The following is a 20,951-nucleotide window of genomic DNA, read 5'->3' as shown; positions in this document are numbered from 1 at the left end:
AGCCTGTCTGTGCCATAAAGAATTCAAGATTAGTTGTGTATGTGTGTGCAAGAGTGAAATGGGTTTGTAGTGTAATGGTAATGACATGCACCTAGGATGAGGGAGAATGGAAGTCTTGTCTGAACTTCATAGTCTTCTTCTTGGATTTTATTACTTCATGACTTCCATGAGGGACATCTAAGCCAGAAACCACAGTTTAGGAGTGCTTCTTCAGTAGTGTGTTATTTCAACTGGAGCAGATTAAGCTGTAATCTAAAAATTTAATTTATTTTTGGCTTTTAAAGTCAGCCTTTTTTATTTAAGATTTTTTAAATTTTAGATATAAGGTAGCTTTAATGTAGCTCTCTATGGTTAAAAAATCCGTCAGGTGCTTGTGAGCCAAATGAAATGACTGAGAGCCCTCAAGTGAACAGGGAATGTTTGGAGTGAGTTTGTTCATATTCTTTCTCTAACTGGCTGATAAGCTATATACAGATGCTTTCAAAGTCCCACTGGGACTGGGGTGACTATTTCAATACTTAATAACTTTAAAAGACTGAACCTGCAGTTTCCCTGTTCCAGTGTTGCTACTTTATTTCATGGATACATATTTGAGTTCCAACATTTGCACTTCTGAGGCAGACTCAGACTCAAATTGCTGTGATGTTTTGCCTCGGAAAAATTACAAATTACTTGCCACAGTCTTGCAATACACACCAACCAGCACTTTAGGGTAGCCTTATAATGACAAGAAAAATACAAAGAGCTGTTCCACCAAGAAAGATGCATTCATTCTGGTGGTCTGGCTTCGGAAACTTGATTTGAAACAGCTTCTTTGTTTGTTTTTGCAATAGTCAAGGGGTAACTGGCAAGTGTTTGTGCACCAGCACTCATGGGAGAAAACAGCCTGGAACGTGGGAGCAGGTGTTGCATTGGCCAACTTGAAACAGAGGGAAGATGACTAAAACCCTCCTTCATTCTCATCCCTTGCCAAATTAAATCCAATTTAGAGCAATGTGTTGCTACACATTGCACCAACAATTAAAGAGGATAAAACTCCTGACTTATTTATTTTAAAACTGAAGAAGTCCTGTTTTACAGTACCATAACAACTGCTCTTACGAAAGAGATGCCACAGGATCAGTGAGCAAAGGGCATTAAGAGCAGAATTTTATATCTTTTCAAGCAGACAGCTCCTCCATGAGCAGGATACTCACAAACTGCGATCTACAGCTGACACAGGCACTACATCAGCTCCATCCCTCCTGTTACATCATCCATGTCACTGTGTTAATCCAACTCATCTTCCTTTTTGTCAGATAAGTTTACTACCACAAGCTGGGTCACTAGAGATCTTACTTGTTAGCTCTATGTGAAGAAGCTCAATAAGGAAATGTGATAGAAACTGAAATCTTGGCTACAAATAATTTTTATCAAAAAATTCCTGAATTCCACAGGGATTTTGTTCTGTTTGTCAGAGTGGTTAGTGCCCATTTTCTTCCACAAACAAAATTTCCATTTTCATCAGTATATACTGGATTCACAGATGCTATAGAAATTCCTCAGGTGAAACTTAACATGTCTGTCTCTATCCCATTTTCTTCTGTGACTGAGGTTACTCAGCCAAGCTGAACCTGCTGTGAGCTGTCACCAGGGACTCCAGTCATATGCTGGAGTAACTCAGTGAGACACACAGTGATGCACCTCCCACATAAAAGACTGAAGCACACAGACCTTTGACAACCTTGCCTTTTAAAAGCCACATCAGCTTTTCTGAATCAAAAGCCTGGGTCTCAAATTTTCATCTGAAATGTAATTATAAGTTCTAATTTCAGGAAGATGATCTTTGTCAAACATTTCTGAAGAAATTCTTATTCCATCCAGCTAAGATGTACACTTGCTATCAAAAGCAGGCAAATTTTTTAGTGGAAAAGAAGTGGGCATGGTGATAGCAAAAATAACTGAATGATGGGCCCTGCCTATGTGAACCTGTACTTCTGCTGTAGCTCCCACCAAGGGAGTAAAATATGTCCATAATATGAGATACTGCATCACATCTTGTTACTCTTGAGGCAGCTTCAGCAAGAATATAAGAAACAGATGGATAAAGGTGCCAGTAGCTTAGCAATTCCTGCAGATGATCTTTCCATTCCAAGGAAGATGATTTCAGGCAGGACAGTGTTAGAGGGATTTATGCTGTTCTGCAGAAGGAGGGCTTGGGTTTGCATAGCTGTCAGCCTTAAACTTTCTAGATCTACTACTGGAAAGTCACTTAAACATCAGCAACACCCTCCCCCAGCAAAGATCAAGAACAAAAAATGTCAAGTAGGAAATGTTCAGAGTGAAGAGAGAATTGTGGTGCTTCTGATTAAAATCAAAATCAAACTCTCCCCCATACCATTCTAGGATTTCAGAAAGCTTTCCAGAAAACATCTGCCTCCAGTTTCCTCTTTGTTTATTCAGTCATCAATTATCAAGAGACTTTTTGTTTTGTCTCAAAGTGCTGCACAATTTGAAGCAACTGTGGTATCTAAGATGGCTCTGCCTAAACCAAACACAGATTTCTTCATGGCACAGAGAAACTGGTTTGGATTAAAATAAAAATATCCAAAACCAACAGCATTTTCTCTGTAAACTGTTCTGAGGGCTATTATAATGTCATTTTTCCCCATGAAACAAATAATACACAGACTTCAAAAGCCCTGAGTCTTGTTCTTAAATGACAGGAAATAAATGAGATTTGCCATCATGATGTATGATGCTTCCATTCCCTTTTTTTTAAAAGAAAAATAAAATATGTTAATAATTAAAGTAATGCAAATTTGGATTCTTCTGTCTTCTTAAGTATTATGACATGCACTTGCCTCAAGAGCCCTCTAGGACAAGTGTACAATGGCAGTAATTGAACTTGTGCCTTTAATAGCGACCTCTGATAAACTAGTGGATTAATGTCTGTTGTTACACTCCCTGCTGATAACAAGAAATTACAATGAGGCATCTACCATTCATCTTCCCTTTCCAGCAGAACACTGTCAGTGACTGCCATTGTTGTTACATCATGTAGCTGCTAGCTGGGGATTTGAATAATTTATGCTACCCCTTAACTTACATTTGCATCTTCACAACTTCTTCCATAGGAGAAGATCCATGGTGATTTTAATTGAATATTTACAGAATGGCTGAGTGTATTGGCAACTTATTTGAGGTTTACAAAGAAAGGCCAAATAAAACTAGTTTAATAATAATTTTTCTGTATTGCAGATACTTCCCCAAGTCTGTGAATATAAAACTTCCGATACCAATAGTTAAAGAAATTAAGTTCCATCAGAAAATCTGCACAGGGCAATTAGAGCTGAGGGAAATAAAATTTCTGCCTCTTTCTTAGACAATGACCTTTCTCTTGAGAAATGCCTATCTCAACCATCAAAGTTCCAAAAACAATCCAAAGCATTCTGGGACTTGACAGTCATGTACCTTAACTATAAATTTGTCTTCCTACTGTTGCAGAAACCAGTAATATAGTTCATGGGGTGAAAATGTACAGACTTCTTTTTAAGGGTATGTCCATGCATTATTTATTAACAAAAACAATAATAGGACAAACATATATGTGTGTGTGTATATATATATATATATATATATATATATATATATATATGGGCTATCTTTACATATTATCTGTCTGAAAAGATAACTGTCCCTTCTTCTGTCAGCAGGGTAATGTGCTTCTTGATATGATCGTGTTATAGATTTCTGCTGTCAGTTTATTGAACAGTTTTCAGATGGAGAAGTCAATTCTAGTCCACTAATCCTTGCTTTCTTCTAAGTCTACTAATAAAGTGCATGATCCCAGCCTTTCTGAGTACTTTCGTTAGCACTCTGTTACAAAACAAAAAGATATCTCAATTATAATTTGTCCAATATATGCATGAATAAAATGTGAGGATCTCATTAATGTATGTCAATAAACAAAAGTCTGAAATATGAATAATACCTTTGAATTAAGTGTTAAATTAAATTTTCTCTGTATTAATCTATAAGCTCAGTGTGGAAACCTGATCAATACTTAAAAATCATTTAACCTTATGTTTCAAAAAGGGCAAATTTCTCATTGGACTAAATCACATTTGCCATTCCCCATAAACCCATTCTCATGTGAGTATGTAAGACAATTATCTGATAAAGTTGTAGGTTTCATGCACTAATTGATGGCACATGTACTCAAAGTAGGCAAACGATAAACACACACTTACATACAACCTGTCATAAATTATGAATTATATACATCCTAAACATCCTCAGTTGAATCTTAACTGAGCTGAATGGTCCTGAAGGTAATTTGTGGCTACAGAAGTCTGCATGTTAGAGCAAGTGTTGAGTTTAAGTCCTGATGGCTGTTGACTCTCTGGCAAGGTTCAGAGAAGCAGGAGTGCAAGAAGAACAAATTGGCTGAGTTAAAGAGCTGTGGCAGAGGCCCTCAGGTCTTTACTGTGTATGCTTTGAAGGACTTTGTTTGGACTACTTCTAATCTATGTCCATGGATTAGATGTCTAGTAGCAGCTAGAATGCACTAGAAGTGCTCCCAGAGCACAGAGCTTGCTCTATTACATGCAAAAGTTGTCCAGTTTGTCTATTCCAAGACTGTTCCATAAGGCAAACCAGAATTTGCAGTATGTTGGGATAGGATCTCAACAACACAATCCTGAGATGATCTAAAACACTAATGTGTACACTTTCTTTACAAAAATGTACTAAAACACAGTACCCTTCCTAAAAATTTTACTGTGGATTGATTTTCACAGTGTTATGAAAATCAAAACCACATTTGAAATATTAATGGCAGAATTTAGTATTCATATCTAAAGATTTCATGATTTCTTCCATGGGACAGTGTGTTGGATCCCTTAAGCATTTGAAAAATACTTTGTCATGTTTTCAATTTATTTTACTCAACTCGAATTCAGGAGCCATTCAAATATCAGAAAAGGTCCTTCAGCTATGTCAAAGGGAGAGAGAGAAAGGAAGATTTCACTAAAGCAATGAGGAAAAGAATTTACTTAATAAAAACAATTTCCCACAAATAGTTTTCTACAAATATCCTGAAAACTTGAAACTTGGTTTTATGTTAAAAAAAAAAAAAATCTTGCAGATGTGGTTGACTAGCCTATTTTTCTATTATTCCCTCAACTTTAAAACTGAGAGCTTTGGACACCATGAAAAACAATCTCTGTACTCCAGGAGTATGATTATTCTCCTCCAACTGCTACATCCACACTTCAGTTCCCTGAGGAGTCAATGGGGAGCACAGAATTCCTCAGACCAGTTTTAGTCATCTGTTTTGCAATGATCTAAGTCTGAAGGAAGCACCTCTTTCTTGTCCTTTTCTGCTACAAAAGGGATGATTAGATGATGGCTGCAGATTTTAAAATTAACTTTTTTTTATAGACTTTTACAGACATTCTGCTAGATGAATTGCATCCAGCTGTCTTTGGCATTATTTCCTCTGCAGAGTGAGAGGAATGCCTTGCGAGGGAATTCCAGTAGGAGAAATCTCTGAACTTTTCTGTAAGAGATACATTAATTTCTTGACATAGCCAGCTGCGATTCAGAAATTCCATTTCTTGTTGCTAAATAGAATTTCCATCATTTACTACCAATATTCACAGTCACACTCCATGATTTCATAAGCCCAGAGCCTCAAGTGTTTGGATCAGATCAGTGCTTGAGCATGCACAGTGACTGACCCTGGCATGCAAACTTACTTCAATCTACTCATTTTCTGGCTCCAGTGGAAATATGTAAATACATGCTTAAGTAGTTTGATGATCAACAGATGATCTAAGAAAGCAACTTAATGTGTTAAGAAGTATGAGATGTACAAGAAGATAAAAGATTATAATTAGAAATGGTACTTTAATATTAAAAAAAATAAAAATAAAAGGAAGCTAAAGCCATTAAGGAAAAGTAGTTATCCAGATAGCCAGGCAAAAGAACAGCAGAGTTTTGACTTGGTAACTTTATTTTTTTTATACTAGAGGTGAAAAAAATTACTACAATTATTACACTGCTAATTATCAGTAAGAATGGCAAAATTATTCACGTGTCAGAACAGCAAGAATGCTTAGCTCCAGAATATGAGACTTATAATACAGAGCAGAGAATAATATATGAAATATATGAAAATGCATTCTTAACCTGAGAAGTTTATGAGCATGTACTGCCAGGAACTGAGTGCTTGAAAGCACAGGAATTCCGTGGCTTTCTCAGACATAAATCACTCTAAGGGTAGTAACACAATAATCTGTAGGACATTGCAGAGACTGTGAAATTCCAAGGTATCACCAAGTAATAATTAAAGAAGCAAAGATTAATTGCTAGAGATGAGCTCAAACCACAAATTATAAACCTGAACCTTTTAAATCTAATTTTGAAAAGTTTAGCACTGGAGATTTCAGTACATGTATGTTATCATGAAGGGATGGCTGATGTAAAACCATGAATAAGTGTTTTCTTCTTCAACTTGGTCTCCAATTTGGAGTTCCTTTCCCCTCCTCCCCATCTTTTGAGAGAATGTTATTATAGCAGTATGGTTAGTCACAGCAATTTTCTGTACAGCAAGTACTTTGGGTGAACACAACCCACTCATAACACTTTGGACAAAGAAGATGGGAAACTACGTGAGTGCAGTCCGTGTTTGGGCACGAGGTTAGGCATGAGGAAAAATCAAACTGTGAGGAAGCAGAGTGAATAGGCACTTGAAATCTATTTTCCAGCAGGGGATCAGCAATAACTCATGTGACAAATACCATGAAACAACATATGAGATCATCTTAAGTAAATCAATCAAGCCACTGTTCCTCTGCTTTTCTAAGAAGTGCTTAGTTAAAAAAAAAAAAAGAAAAAGGAAATTTGGGGTTTTTCTTGTCTTACATGTGTGTGCTCCCCCAGATGCAGGGGACTATTTCTCATCCACCTAGAGTCAAAACCAGCATTTGTCCTTGTGCAGGGTCAATATGTGGAACAGAGTGCACCTAATCCCAACCTGTGTTGCCTTTATTTGGGTAGGTAAGAAAAAAGTGAGTGCTGTGTGGTTTAACTATCTTAGGGTGAAGAAAGTTCAGAATTAAAAGGTTAACCTCTCACTAGATTATTACATAAATGGGCAGCAGAATGCAAGCCTTCTGTTTGCAACATGCTTTGGACAAAAAGGGAGACACTTGGCTTTGCAGCCTGCTAGAATTTGCAAGTGTTTGTAGCCACGCTTTGAGTGCAGCTTCTGGATAGGACTTGGAAACCTGTAGCTTTTCCTTAAATTCTCAGACAAGCCAAGAAACCTTTATGATAGAAAGAGAAGCTGAAGAGTCAGGGGTTTGGGCTACTTCTAGCTGGGGGTCCGGAGGGGATTTTTTAATAATCTCTTGAGGTTTTGAACCTCAGCTGGATCTCCTGGTCCGAATGAATGGCTTTTGCAGATGTGGAAAACACAGTTACACTCCTTTACAGAAAGACATCATGTTGTGCTTACATTATATAGACGCTGCCAAATCCTCATTGCTGCATTCTCTGCAAGTGCCCTGACACTCCCATTTCTTTCCTGTTCCAGGTTCAGACATAGGATAAAACCATATATGATTCAAGTTGATGCTTATGTGATAGAACACCAAGAATCCTAAATTACATTTAGAGAAGTGTTTTATATGCATGCTCAAAAGGACAAGGTCAGTTTTTGTCTCCTTCAGCACCCTTCTGAAAGATAGAATACTGCAAGAGAAGTAGTTTCAGTCTGACCTGATTTACAGGACAGAACAGGATAAACAGGTGGTCACTGTCACTCAACTACCAGCCTATATAATTACCTAAAATAGTAATTAGATCAAAATTACTTGAATAATAAAATGTTGTTAGAAAACTGCTCTTTAAAATATTCTTAGGGCATCAGAAATTTGAATTTTTAAGCTTTTTTTTATTTTTTTAATCATTTATTAGCCAAATCAATCAAATAGTCATGGAAGTAAAAGCTGGTTTTGATATTTACATTCTTTGTGGTTTTAGGCAAAAATATTATCATAGTAAAGACACAGGTGAGATTTAGAAAGTACTACATTTCAGGAAGGTACAGTCAGCTTGGGGAAGAGGTCTTTGCTGACATGAAGGAGCAATAAGCCTCTATTTCAGTGGTGGTAAGGACACAGAGAATCCACTTTTAAAAATTCCTTTACAAGTATAGTTGCAATATCAGGAGTTAAGTCTAATTTTTTAATCGTGTTAATATACTGGAATGCTATTTTAGAGGAAAAAGGGGAAAGTGTTAGAAATTGTTCGAAAATCTCTAGTCAATTGGTTAGAAGAACTACAGTTCCATAGGTCCTATCTATACAATCCTGTTCTCATCAGAATAAATTGTTGGTAGAGAGTGGCAGTTGGAATATGAAACATAAGTAAAAAACTTGAAGCATTGATTTATATGTTAAAATTTGAATTTACCTACATTAACAGGATATCAAAAGGAGACACAGTGTTTATCTTTCTGTATTCATTCACACCATTACTTTATAAATGGAAAAAAACAGGTTCTCTTCATCCTGTGTTGCAAGCTGCTCATGGAATAGAAGCCTATCTTTTTGTAGCAGACATCCTAAGCCTCTCCCTCCCATCAGCTATGAAATTCTGAGTAATCCTGACGGGCAGTGTAGCAACGAGCATGGGTTTCTTGCTAGGCACTGTAGATTTTAGGCCTTTTCCCCATAAATATGTTGCTTAATTTTACAAAAATTAATTCATGTGTTTATTTCCATTTCATTTGCACAGACAGAATACTAAGTCTGCGTAAGGTCAAGTGCAGCTGTAAGTCTTCAAGTGACTGGGATATAAATAGTCCCTATATTTGGCTATTTACAACACCATTGCTCATGCATGACTATCAGTTGCAGCACAAGTTTTGCATGTGCAAGAGATATAGGGTCACATTACAAATGATCTCAGCAAGGGCTCCAGGAAGGGCCCAGAGGTTCTTCCAGTGCAGAACCATTTGACTAGATGCCTCATTTTCTTTTTCTCCCTTTGCTGCAGGGCAAGTTGACACATTTAATTACTCTTCAGTATTTTTACCCATTAAGTTATTTGGTTATTTACCTGATCAAGTTTTGCAAAGCAAGTTATAATAGATTTTTTTTTTTCCCTGCCACAAGTGAAGGAGCCTTCAATGGTTATACAAGGCAGGGACCAGCCAGCCAGAGCCTTGCCAGTACCCCTCTCTCCTGGCTTTCAACACAGTTGTTATTCCAGTAACGTCTCTCTCTCTTAAGCTGTGGCTGCCAACTCTGTTCAAATGTGGGGTGGTTTCCTGCTGTGGGCAAAGAGCCACCAAGACTGAAGCTGGATGCACGGAACTAATTTCATGGCTAAATGCCGATTCCTTTACCCGTAACTTTTCATAGGCAATAAATGGTGGAAGTATGCAAAAAAAAACTTTTTTTGGGGGGATGAGGGAGATAGACACCTCTCTGTGCTAGAATATGAAGAAGTTTGTTGCCTCAAAGCAGCAAAGTTATGTACTAGTAGTCTGGAGAATTAAAAAAAAAGGTGGCACTACCTCATTTTTTTTTTAATAATTGCTTTTTTGTTGTTGTTGTTTTTGATTAATTTTAAATGGCTATTTGTGAGGAAACTTCTTTTATTCCAAGCAAGGATTCATCTGTCTGCTTTTGCAAGGTTTAAGTCTGCACCAAATGGGAAACAAAGCTCAGCCACATCATTCCTGTCTGCATGGAATTTACAGTAATGAAAAGAAAGCACCTCAGCCTTTTTTTGCCATAGGGCGTCTGGAAGGCTTGTGTTTTCATCTTACTAACCAGCTCCTTAAGGAGGGCAATTCACATTTCCCCTGGAAGAATTTCTGCAGACAGCAGAGTTGGCCAACAAGAGATGTGACCTATTCAAAATCTGCCCAGCATTTCATTAAGGAGTAAAGACTAAATCTGGTGGTGAAAGACTCTTTGCTGGAGAAACAAACTAAATAATTTGCACTTATCATCCATCCCCCTTACTTCACTGTCATCAATTAGGTTGAACAGATTAAAACTGAAGGGGTAATTTAATTTTGTATGTGTTGTGATGGCGCAACTGCCTATTTTCTATACAGCATATAAGGATAACCATATCTATTCTGTATAAACAGGTAGTTATTTATATAAGCAAAATTGCATACATATATATATATCTCTATATATGCAATTGAAATTTCTCTTCTAGTTGGCAGACCTTTCTGCGCTAGAACTATGCTATGGGAACTTATTTTTTCCAGGACAGATTCTTAAAAGTGAGTGCTCTGCCATGTAGAGGTTACCAAGTTAACTTTGTTAACTGTGCTGGTTAAGGAAGTGAGAACCGGTTAAGTTGCCTTAACTTTGGACTCTTACAAGTTTGTATGCAATTCTTCCCAGCAGAGTTAATTAGCTGAGGCATCAAACCAGCAATTTTCACAGCAAACTAGCCCAATTATCTCTGCATGATATGACACTGAGCCCAGTATATGTCTGAGCCCAGAATATGTCTGTCTGCATATGGGAAAAATTAACCTCAGGTTATGCCACTGAAAATAGCAGTGGGTGCTCTAGGGAGAGGGATAGCTCCCTTCTGCCTTTCATAATATCAATCTCTAGACTGATTACTACATAGTGTGTACATTTCTATAATCTCAATTTTTGTGCTAACTATAATTTTTTTAACTCAAAATCATTAAAAGTAAAGAGCATGAGAAGCTTAGGGTTCTAACTTCCAGAATGCAGCATAAAGCAAAAGTATTTTGACATCCTGTTCATCATTATCAGACAATTTTTTCACAGCCAAGTGCCCTCTCTAACTTGATAACAGTATCAATTTAAGCAGAACAGTTCAGATTTTGCTCCTTCCCCTGGAAATGCTGATGATCTGCCATTACCTCCCGACAGACTTGGAGATTGAAGGAAAACCTCTGATAACATGTCTATTGACATGTGATATTTTCATTACTTGTATTAGTGTAGAACTCAGCTTCTCATTGTACTTATACTTTTTTTTTTTTAAAAAAATTATTCTTTTGTCCCTAAGAAGTGAGGAAGCATTTAACTTCCCATTTTCCAAAAGACAATATACATGCAGGGTTGGTTCAAAGTGTTATCCAATGCCAATCTCAAGAAAGCTGTGATGTATTTAGGATTTGAACATTTCAGGTCTTCAAAAGGCTAAGGTGGGCCACTGACCAACTTTCTTCTGTGGCCAAAGTTATCAAAGTTGTGTTGCTTTAACTGATACAACATATTGTCCTGGTTTTGTCTGGGATGGAGTTAATTTTACTTTGTAACTGATACAACACTGTGTTTTTAATTTAGTATGAGAAAGTTGTTGATAACACACTGATGTTACAGTTTTTGTTCAGTGGAGCTTGCTCTAAGTCAAGGGCTTTTTGGTTTCCTGTACTCTGGCTGTGAGCAGGTGCACCGAACTTTTCAAAGAGATATTCCATACCACACAGCATCATGATCAGGAAATAAACTTGTGTTTGTGTATGTGTTTGTGTGTTTGTGTGTGTGTGTGTGTGTGTGTGTTTGTGTGTGTGCGCGTGTGTGTGTGTGTGTTGGCTGGGAGATGCCGATCACTTTGGTCAGCAGGTGGTGAGCAATTGTATTGTCCATCACTTGTTTCACTTGGGTTTTATTCCTCTCTTTTTCATTACCATTATTATTATTATTATTATTATTATTATTATTATTATTATTATTATTATTATTATTATTATTATTATTAATTTTGTTTCTATTATTAGACTGCTCCTGTCTCAACCCACAAGTTCTACTTTTTTCTGATTCAGCTCCCTCTGCGAGGGGGAGGTGAGTGAGTGGCTGCATGTTGCTTAGTTGCCAGCTGGGATTAAATCATGACACAGATAAAAGTGTAAAGAGACAGGCACAATATAAAAAATAAGAGGGAGAACAGAATTTTCTGTAATGACTTTAAGTGCAGATAATTACACTAATACTGAACATATTCTGGTCAGAGCACATAGCTATTATCTTTTATATCCTCAGGAAACACTGCTAAGTGACCATTTAATTTTGTTACATTTTACACTTGAATTATAAATATCCATCACTCTAATGCTGAAAGATGAGGCATTAAGATGATTCTATGCTCTTAATCTCAAGCTGAATGATATTTAGTCAGTGCCATGAAAAGTTACCTACTTTCACTCTAGGCATTGTAAGCATTTTGGTATTTTTTTATCTATTATTTACTGTTTTGTAGCAGGTAGACAGGATTCTTAATGAAAATCCCTCTTCCTCAACCTTTGTAGAAAAAGAACTTCATACACATAATCCATGTTACCTCAAGGAATGTGGGCTCAGTGGCAAACCTGGTATTACTTCTAAAAATCTTTAAATCTGAAGCTAGCCCAGAACCAGCAGAATAAAGCAGATACAGACATTTCCTGACAAAACCAGCTAGTACCATTTTACAGTGCAGTTCAATAGTGTGCAGTTTCAAGTATGGACTGATCTTGCATCAAAGATCCCTGAAGAAATACAGCCAGCACTCCAGGCTCCTGTGTTTCTTTTCTTACTAGAGTAATTATCCTCTTGCAGTTGCTGGGACTTGCCCTCTAGATTTCTGTCAGCACTGTGTCACTGTTACATGAAATGACAGCACGACAGTTTCAGCATATTTCAGAGAGGGAGCAGCCAAGAAAGATGTCCTTCTCTGAAGGCATGCTGTGCTTTGTTCACTGGTTACACCCACAGACATTAATCATGTCAGCTTTGCGTTGATCAGTGACAAAAACTGTGTTACATTCTCTTGGAAATTCAGTTCCCTTGTAAAATATGAGACTAGGCATTGCATGACATGTTCAACACCAAGTCTTAGGCCTTTTTGGCTGCACAGTTTCTGGTTTCTGCTCTTCCCTAGAAGATCAGTATGAAAGGAGGGGTGTCCAGAATGGACACCCTCTGGCTTTACAGCACTGCCAGAACCACACAGATTTCTGTGATAAATTGAGACAATGGAGCTTGTCTCCAGTAGTCAGTCTCAGAGAAACCATAGTTTCTGCTGTGTTTGTACTTGTACTTCCCACACCTCTTACAGAGCCAGCTCTGGAATATACAAATTGTACTTAGAATAGTCTCAGTTCTGTACATGATTAGGAATACCTTGGGGTTTAATGAAAACTTCTATATTATATATGACACTGTAGTCCTTAGTTTGTTAGTAACACTGAAAAATAATAGCAGGCAAAAAAATTTTTAATGCATGAGACATAACCTCTGAGAATCAGTTACACCTTTAGCATGTGCTCTTGGAGTCATTTTTACATTCCTAGCAGTTTCCTTACACAGCAAAGCGTATGTTCTCATTCTTGTACATGTATATACTCCAAGACATAGATAAGAACCCATGTAATGGAAACAAGATCTTGTTCTTCTCACTTCTCCTAAAGAATTGTTTGCACTAATAGGGATGTCAAACTCCCAGTTTTGGACTGACTTGTTGCAAAATTGCCAACATTTTGGGTGAACCAACCCATGCAGAAGGGTTTTTTTTGTTCTCCTCTCTCCCATTCCCCATTCCTTCCCCTGATGCAGAATAACATTTGCATGGATATAATTTCATTCAAACTAGAGCATTAGGAACTCAATTGTATTTACACTGTAGATTATAATTGGCATGATAAAGGATCACAAGTGTATCTTTTTTTGTCAGCTTGTTCCATTAAGGACTTCTAACCATGGATCATTGATGTAACAGATCATTATGGCCCATTGTGTCAGTTCATCTGCTGGGATCTGTGCTCTACAAGCATGACAGATTTCCTCTGCAGCAATTATAGTCTGTTGTGACAATAGGATTTAATGAATATAAACAACAAACCACATAATCACAGCTATGCACCCAGATGGGAGTTAAGTTCCTAGACATTGCCAGTTGCAGTTTTAAAAATTGTGGCTATTTCAGTCTTCACGTTATTAGATGCAATGCTCTAATTTACAGCATATATTTATCTCTTTCCTGGCAGGTCAAAGGTCTTCAGAATTTAAGGCTTAATCCTGCAAATGTTCTGTGATTTAATTTTTTTTCTGAGTGAACATTATCTCTTATGTTTTTAGACACTTTAGACACTCCTTGCTGTGATACCAACCATGCTATTAATGTTTCAGTACTAGCATTGTAAGCAAAACAAACAACCACAATGAAATTGGTCACAGAAATTAATGAAACATAGAAGAATATTTTTGTATTGTTTCTAAAGAATAGACAATTCTACTTAACGTAAATATTTACAAAGCTACATCAGTGCAAATATGTAAAATCACATTGACTGAATTTTCCCTGGCTGATGCAGCTGAAGGTCTGCTCTAGAGACTTTCGATACATGCTTGTGGAATTAATACTGTCTATAGAAGTACAGATTTTCATCTTTTGAATATGAGTTTTGGACTTCAGCTCATCAGACCTTCCAGCTAAAGTGTTGGTAATGCTATATTTTCATCTATGCATGTGGACATTACTGGAATATATGTACTTTGTTTAGAGAATTGTAAGTTCATCATAAAGAATATATTCATGAGGACTACATGTGGATGAGCTATGTAAATGCCATTGTGGATCATCATGATCATTATCATGTACTTTTAAGAAGAAATTCCCAATTAAACATATTACAATATCTACACAATTGAGTAAAAAAGGGAAGAGATTCTTATCCTTACCTAGCATGCGAACACATTTGGCATTCTGGTCAGGACTATCAAATGAAATTTCTCCGCACCTCTGGGGAAGAAAAAAGATATATTTTGTTAAAGACTCTGTGATACCACCCCTGTCCTCATCCCCTGGTACCACTCTACGTTTTGGAACTAGAGATATTCAAGACACATTGTAAAACATCTAAAGTCTTTGCAAGTAGCCAAAGTTTGAGGAAGAAAATGGTTGCTGCAAATGTGCTGGGATGGGTCAACACTGTACTCCGGGGTGCTCACCGAGGAAAACTCCAGGTCATGTCTTTGGATCTGTCTTAAGGTAAGACTGATGTCTGCCCCTATCATCCAGGATTATTGTCTCCCTGTATATTCCCAGTCAAGGAACATAATTAGAGTTATGATCAGAAGTGCTAGGTTGTTTTTAAACACAAGATATTGTTTTTGAGTTCACACAGACAGACCTGTCAGTTTAGATGCCAGAAGAAACATAATTGGTGTGGCTCATGGGTCTGATCCAACTTTAATTGAAGACAATCAGTGGACACATCCCACTAACTTCAGTAGTGGCTTCTTCAGGTGCTACATAAAAGATTCAGTTTCATGTCACTATACTCAAAGCTCATGAGAGGGGCTTAAGGACAGCCTGATATTTTCTAGGTAAAACTGGTTTATACTTCCTTATATCTACATACTCATAATTTTGGTATCCATGTCAAAATGGGAATAAAAGCAGAGAGAGTAAAGTCTGGAAAAATAACTGAGAGCTGTCCATTTCCCTTCCTCTTTCTTTCTCTCTCTTACATACTTTCTCCTTTCCAGCACCTATAGTGAAGTTTTTAAAACTGGGGTTTTTTATTGCTTTTTTTTTTTTCATTCATGAAGATGACATTGCAGCAAATATCAAAACCTACAAATCAGGTAAGCAAAAAATCTCAGAGCATCAAAGAAGATGAAACACAGCAGCAGTTTCATACATGAACAACACATTTGGAACTCACTATTGTTAAAAACTTTTCACCTCCCTCACACTGAAATAAACACAAATAAACAAACAAAAGTCCCACACAAACTCTTTTATATCAGTACATCTAAAAAGAGCAAACAGATGCCTGTATTAACCTTCCTAGGTGGGAGCACATACTACAGAAACACTGAAAAAGAAAAACAACACCTTGCATTTCAAAGTTAATTTTATGAATGCTCTTTTACCAGCTCCCTGTCATGAGAAACAGAAATTTGATATTTATTCTTCTGAAAAGAATGCTAAAATATAGGCATCTTTTCACAGAAGTCTCCCAGCTGCTTCTTCTCAAGCTAGCATACTTAGACAAACACAGATGGTAGAAAGTATGTCAAAATTCACTGCCCACCTCACCCCTGGAATTATGGTGTTCTGTGAAAATCTTTGGTTATTTTTGATTCAGTCCCTCAGAGGTACTGTATGTTTCAGACATATTTACACAAACATCACATTTCAGGCTGGCAAATGGTATCTTACAATATCTAACAATACTCACCAGTCCTAGGGTTATGAAATTGGGAAAACAGCTAACATTCCCCAGAGCCAACTAACATCCCACGGGATCCATTGTGATGATGGATGAACTTTGAAAACATTGCAAGTAAGATTCAGATAACTGTATACAAGTTCATAGCCTTATCTGAATTCCCTTTATGTCTACAGTCCACAGAGGTGGTTGAAAATCACCTTACAACAGTCAGCTTGGGAGATTTTTCACCACTACCACTGCAGCTGGAAATACAGGAGAAAGAGCTTCTGCAGCAATTGCACTTGTGTTGCTAGCAAAAATTCATATGTGGGATGAAAAATAAACTGTTACCAAACTGCTCAGAGCATCTGAAAAAGACCTAGTTGGATCCTGGATGTGTAAAATGGCACAGAAATACCGCAGGAATTCTCTTTTGCTTGTCCAAAGAATAGAGTTGTTCGCACATTTTTGCTGTTAACAAATGTTTTCCATGAACAAGAAGTGAGGAATGATTTCAGGATTTAGTCTTTAGGATTAAACTGGGACTTTACCACTAGTGCTATGAAATCCTTCTAGGACTGGAGAAGCTTCCTCTGCCCTTTTCCTGGACTGGCTTACTTCCTTTTCCCATTTAGGTTTGCTCTGTCTGCTTGTACACTGTGAGATGTGGCCAAAAGTCTCTCCAGACCCAATCCTTTTCCAAATTAATCTTACAGCAGCTGCTCATTCCCTCCTGAAAACATTTAGGTTGGCTATAGAATCAGTGAAGACTCTATCAGGAAGAAGAAATAGGAATTTGGCATTAGATGATGGCTATTCTACTTTTTAATTTCAACCAGTCAAAAAGCAGAGAGAAAAGGAGGAATGACCTTGGACATACCTGAGTGTGGGATAATTTAAATTTCAGTTTGGACTTCATGGCTGGGGCTAGTATAGTATTGGTTGGACTGGCTCTGCCATATGCAGTCCTGGATGTTGGGCTGGTGAGTTCACAGAGGCAGCGCTGCTGAAAATAATACCACCAGTGTCCAGTTTCCCTGAAGTGTGAGAGCCTTTGCTGTTGAAAATCTTAAAAGAACTGTTGTGTTCTGAATTGGTCAGATTTAACAAAGAAATGGGTAAATACAAAATTCAACCCTCTGAGTCTCTGTTGGACATTCATATATTTTGAATAACTGAACTTTGGACTAGACTGGGTTTTTGTTGTTTGGTTTTTTTTTTTCTCTTTCTGGAGAAAATGAAAGCCTAGGTGTTAATAATAGTTAATATTATTTTCAGTAACAGAGGTACGTTTCCACAAAGAATTGCAGCCTGCAGTTCACTACACATTTTTTTGTTTTTATATAAAAAAATGAATTAATAAATTATCTGCTCTCTACTCCTTTTTTTTGAGATCAGATGCATGCCATGATATTGAGCCTGTTACACAAGCTGCAATGTAGTAAACTAGAATGGAACATACACGTCCCCCTGGATGGAAAAGAGACTGAATCATGGAGCAGCTGAAAGTGGAGCTTAAAATAAAACAAAGTGAAAAATGAGAATAGGAACAAAAGGACATGGGATTCAGAAGAAATGTGGCATGGACTCAGAAAGGTAAGTAAGTTGGAGAACTTGAGACCAGCCTGGATGACTCTGACGGCCCAGTAGCACTTGTCAGAAAAGGGAAACACCGAAAGGCACGGGCACATCTTCCCCAGAGAAAGGCTCTGTGGGAGAAGGGTGCTCTCAGGCAAGATGTCACTCTGCAAGATGCTATGAGGAGTACACAGGAAAACGGGCAGCCATCTGCAAGAAGCCCTGTACCGAAACAGTGCAATTAAAACTGCAACAAAGCAGGGCATAACTATCAAGAAAACAGTTCATGCAGAGAACGGATGGAAAATCTACTCTGCATACAAATGCAGTAACACATCTTATGTTACTTCTCTGGTATTACGTGATCATTCATAGGTTGGGTTTCCATTTCCAGCATGCCTGGGCTCACACCAGCTGCATTTGAGGGTTTGAGATATGTACAATAAACAGGGTGTATATACCCCAGCCAGAATATGCTCTTAGTTCGTTGGGGAATTTTGTTTTCTTTTTTAATGTTGTGGAGAAAAATCTACCTATGGAAAAACTGGTTTTGAAGTCATTCCATTCGACTCCTATCTGTATGATAAACTAATGCATTACTCATTTTAAGGAGGAAGATGCAAATCAAGTAATTGAAATAAATGGGTCTAAACTCTTTGACAAAATTCAGCAAGTAAATGTCTGAAAGTGTTTCTCAATTCAATTTCAATGAAAATTGCAGTAAGTGGCATGTTAGTTTTCTACTTATTAAAGGCATATAATTAACAATGATCTAGCATTTAACTATTTTAATCTTGTTAGATTGTATAGTGTTATAAAAATATAGTAGGAATTTTTCTGGCATGAAATTTGAACGTGTGTAATTTTGACCTTTTTAAGCAGCAGATAACCAAGTTTTCTAGTCAGTTTAAAAGGTTATCAGAGTAGGAACCATATTTATAGGCTTCTTCACTCTTATCTGTTTTGTTCTGCATGTCCTGAGTATGGTGTTCAACACATGTCTCTTCCAATATTGCAATAATCAGGGAGGTACTTGATGTACATGAGCAGAAAAGCATGACAATAAATATTGCATCATTTTCTTTTTGCAGGAGGTGACAGGGATTATTGTACCTCCAAATAGAGATGTGTTAAGTGCACGTTGGTTGCATGCCAAATGTTTTTTTTAGAATCTACTGATTCATTTCTTTAAAGTAACCTTCAGTTAATATGCTTTGCTCTTACCAATAGTAGATGGAAGTAGATTCCACATAGTTTGTTGAAAGAGCTTTTTCTTTCTTTTTTTTTTCTTTCCTAGAATACTACATATAATTTCTTATTCCTTTAGAAAGTAAGGTTAAAAAACTCATAAACACCACTGATTAAAAGAATTTAAGGCAGAGCAAAAAGCTTCTATGCTTTTATGAATAAATGGATAATCTCAGAGGCAAAGAAATGCTACTGTTATTCCTATTTCTATTTCCCTATTACGTTCCTTTTTCCATTACCTTTTAAAAGTACATAAAAAATGTTCTCTAATATGTAAAATCATCATTCTATTTGCCTAAGGATTATAGATGTAAAATCTGCTCATTTGAAAACAATGGTTCTTTGTAAGTCTTAGCAAACAATCATAAAAACAATAGGCCACCCATAAATAGCTGAAATCTAAGGGCAGTATTTCAGAAAGAGTCAGACCACATGCATGCCTTTCATCTTCATGCTGCATAGGAGCCTTTTAAGGTTGATTCACTTGATAAACTATCAGAGTGTAGGAACTGTAGGATATCCAAGGCATGGTGCTTCCCTTTCTGACTCTCCTCTCTGACAGGCCCAAAGAAAGTACAGGAACTACAAAAGCAGACTGACATAATCTCTCTTATATCCAGCCTTTCCTGCATTACCTCCCCCAGAATAGAAGCCTTGTTATAACATCTGCTAGTGATTAAATCAATTTCTATGCAAAACAAGGAAGTTCCCTACTGATACTCTGTAATCTTGAGATGCGCTTAAATGTCGAACATTTCTGAGTTTTGCTGAATCTTTATCCATGGTCTTTGTTGGCCTTAGCAAACAAAATAAAGCCACTGTTTTTATTTGTTTATAGACAGAAGCTCCTTTTCTCTATATCACACTGTATTTTAATTTTAACAGGCCCGTATTTGATCACTTTTCTCTGGAGACAGTAACTGCAAAAGCTTACCCTATTCATGTGATCTTGGATCAATGACTCTTCAAGAATTTTACTTAGCCTTTCTTATATGAAAGCATGAGTATAATGAATACAACTTGAGAATTATATGTATAAATATTATATGTATTGGTATAAAACACTACTAGAATGTTTCAGCTAATGAAATTACCCAAGATCTATAAAAAATTGTGATTTGTTTTATGTACTATTTCCCAATGACTTATTAACAGTTCCTATAATGATTATAGATAAAATCTTATACTTACCTGAAAATTTAGACCTACATTAGGCAAGTCAAGGGTTTCACTAAATTGGGCTGAAAATAACTACACTTCCCTTGAACTGGCATGTATTATGTGTATGTCCATCCACTTGCAGCTATGGTGTAATCACAGCATACTGATGACCGTCTTTAAAATACTATTAGAAGCCAGAATGCTACATTTTTTGCTATTCAGATTACTATTATTACATTGCAAGCATTATATTGCAGCTGTACTGTATTTCATGGGTAAAGTTTCTAGCTTCCCTATTTAGTATCAGCATTGATGCACACTTAAACTGAAAATTCAGGTTCTATTAACACCTGAATGATTTCTGCAGGGTAGAATAGCTATATCTGGGCAGACTTGTTCAGAGAGCTCATCCCTTTCCAAGTTTTCCCAGTGAAAGGGAAGGTTTCTCTTCCCTCCAAGAAATTAAAACATGTTGCTCAATTGACTTTTCAACACTGTCACTGTCAATCTCCAGCAGAACCCTGGCACTGCATTTCACTCTGGAATCTACCACGCTGTAGACCCTCAGCTAGTCTGAACAGAAAACACAGCAAACTAATTGCAACTGAATTGAGCAATAATTGCCATTGTTGCCAGTAGTCAGTATCTTGTTTGTGGCCTAAATAGCCCGAGGTGAACCTTTAGGCAGTTCATTTTATCACAAACCTGTGATTTAATATGGTTAAGAGTGGTTTGAAATGGATTAATGTTGCTGGAAAGTGGA

At 37.0% G+C, this 20,951-nt stretch overlaps 1 protein-coding gene across 2 annotated transcripts in view; it reads right to left on the bottom strand.

The window, feature by feature from the left end:
* PDE7B (phosphodiesterase 7B) overlaps nucleotides 1-20,951 on the bottom strand; it is a 169,496-nt gene that overhangs the window by 100,831 nt on the left and 47,714 nt on the right. For both annotated transcript variants that reach the window (XM_015621417.2, XM_015621416.2), the window contains one exon: nucleotides 14,721-14,781. In XM_015621417.2, coding sequence (XP_015476903.1) covers nucleotides 14,721-14,781 — 61 coding nt within the window. The remainder of the gene's footprint in view (nucleotides 1-14,720; nucleotides 14,782-20,951) is intronic.

The sequence above is a fragment of the Parus major genome, chromosome 3 (genome assembly GCF_001522545.3).
Source record: "Parus major isolate Abel chromosome 3, Parus_major1.1, whole genome shotgun sequence".
In the NCBI taxonomy this organism is placed as follows: domain Eukaryota; kingdom Metazoa; phylum Chordata; class Aves; order Passeriformes; family Paridae; genus Parus; species Parus major.
Note: the sequence above shows the minus strand (reverse complement) of the source record. Positions and strands in the feature narration are given on the sequence as shown.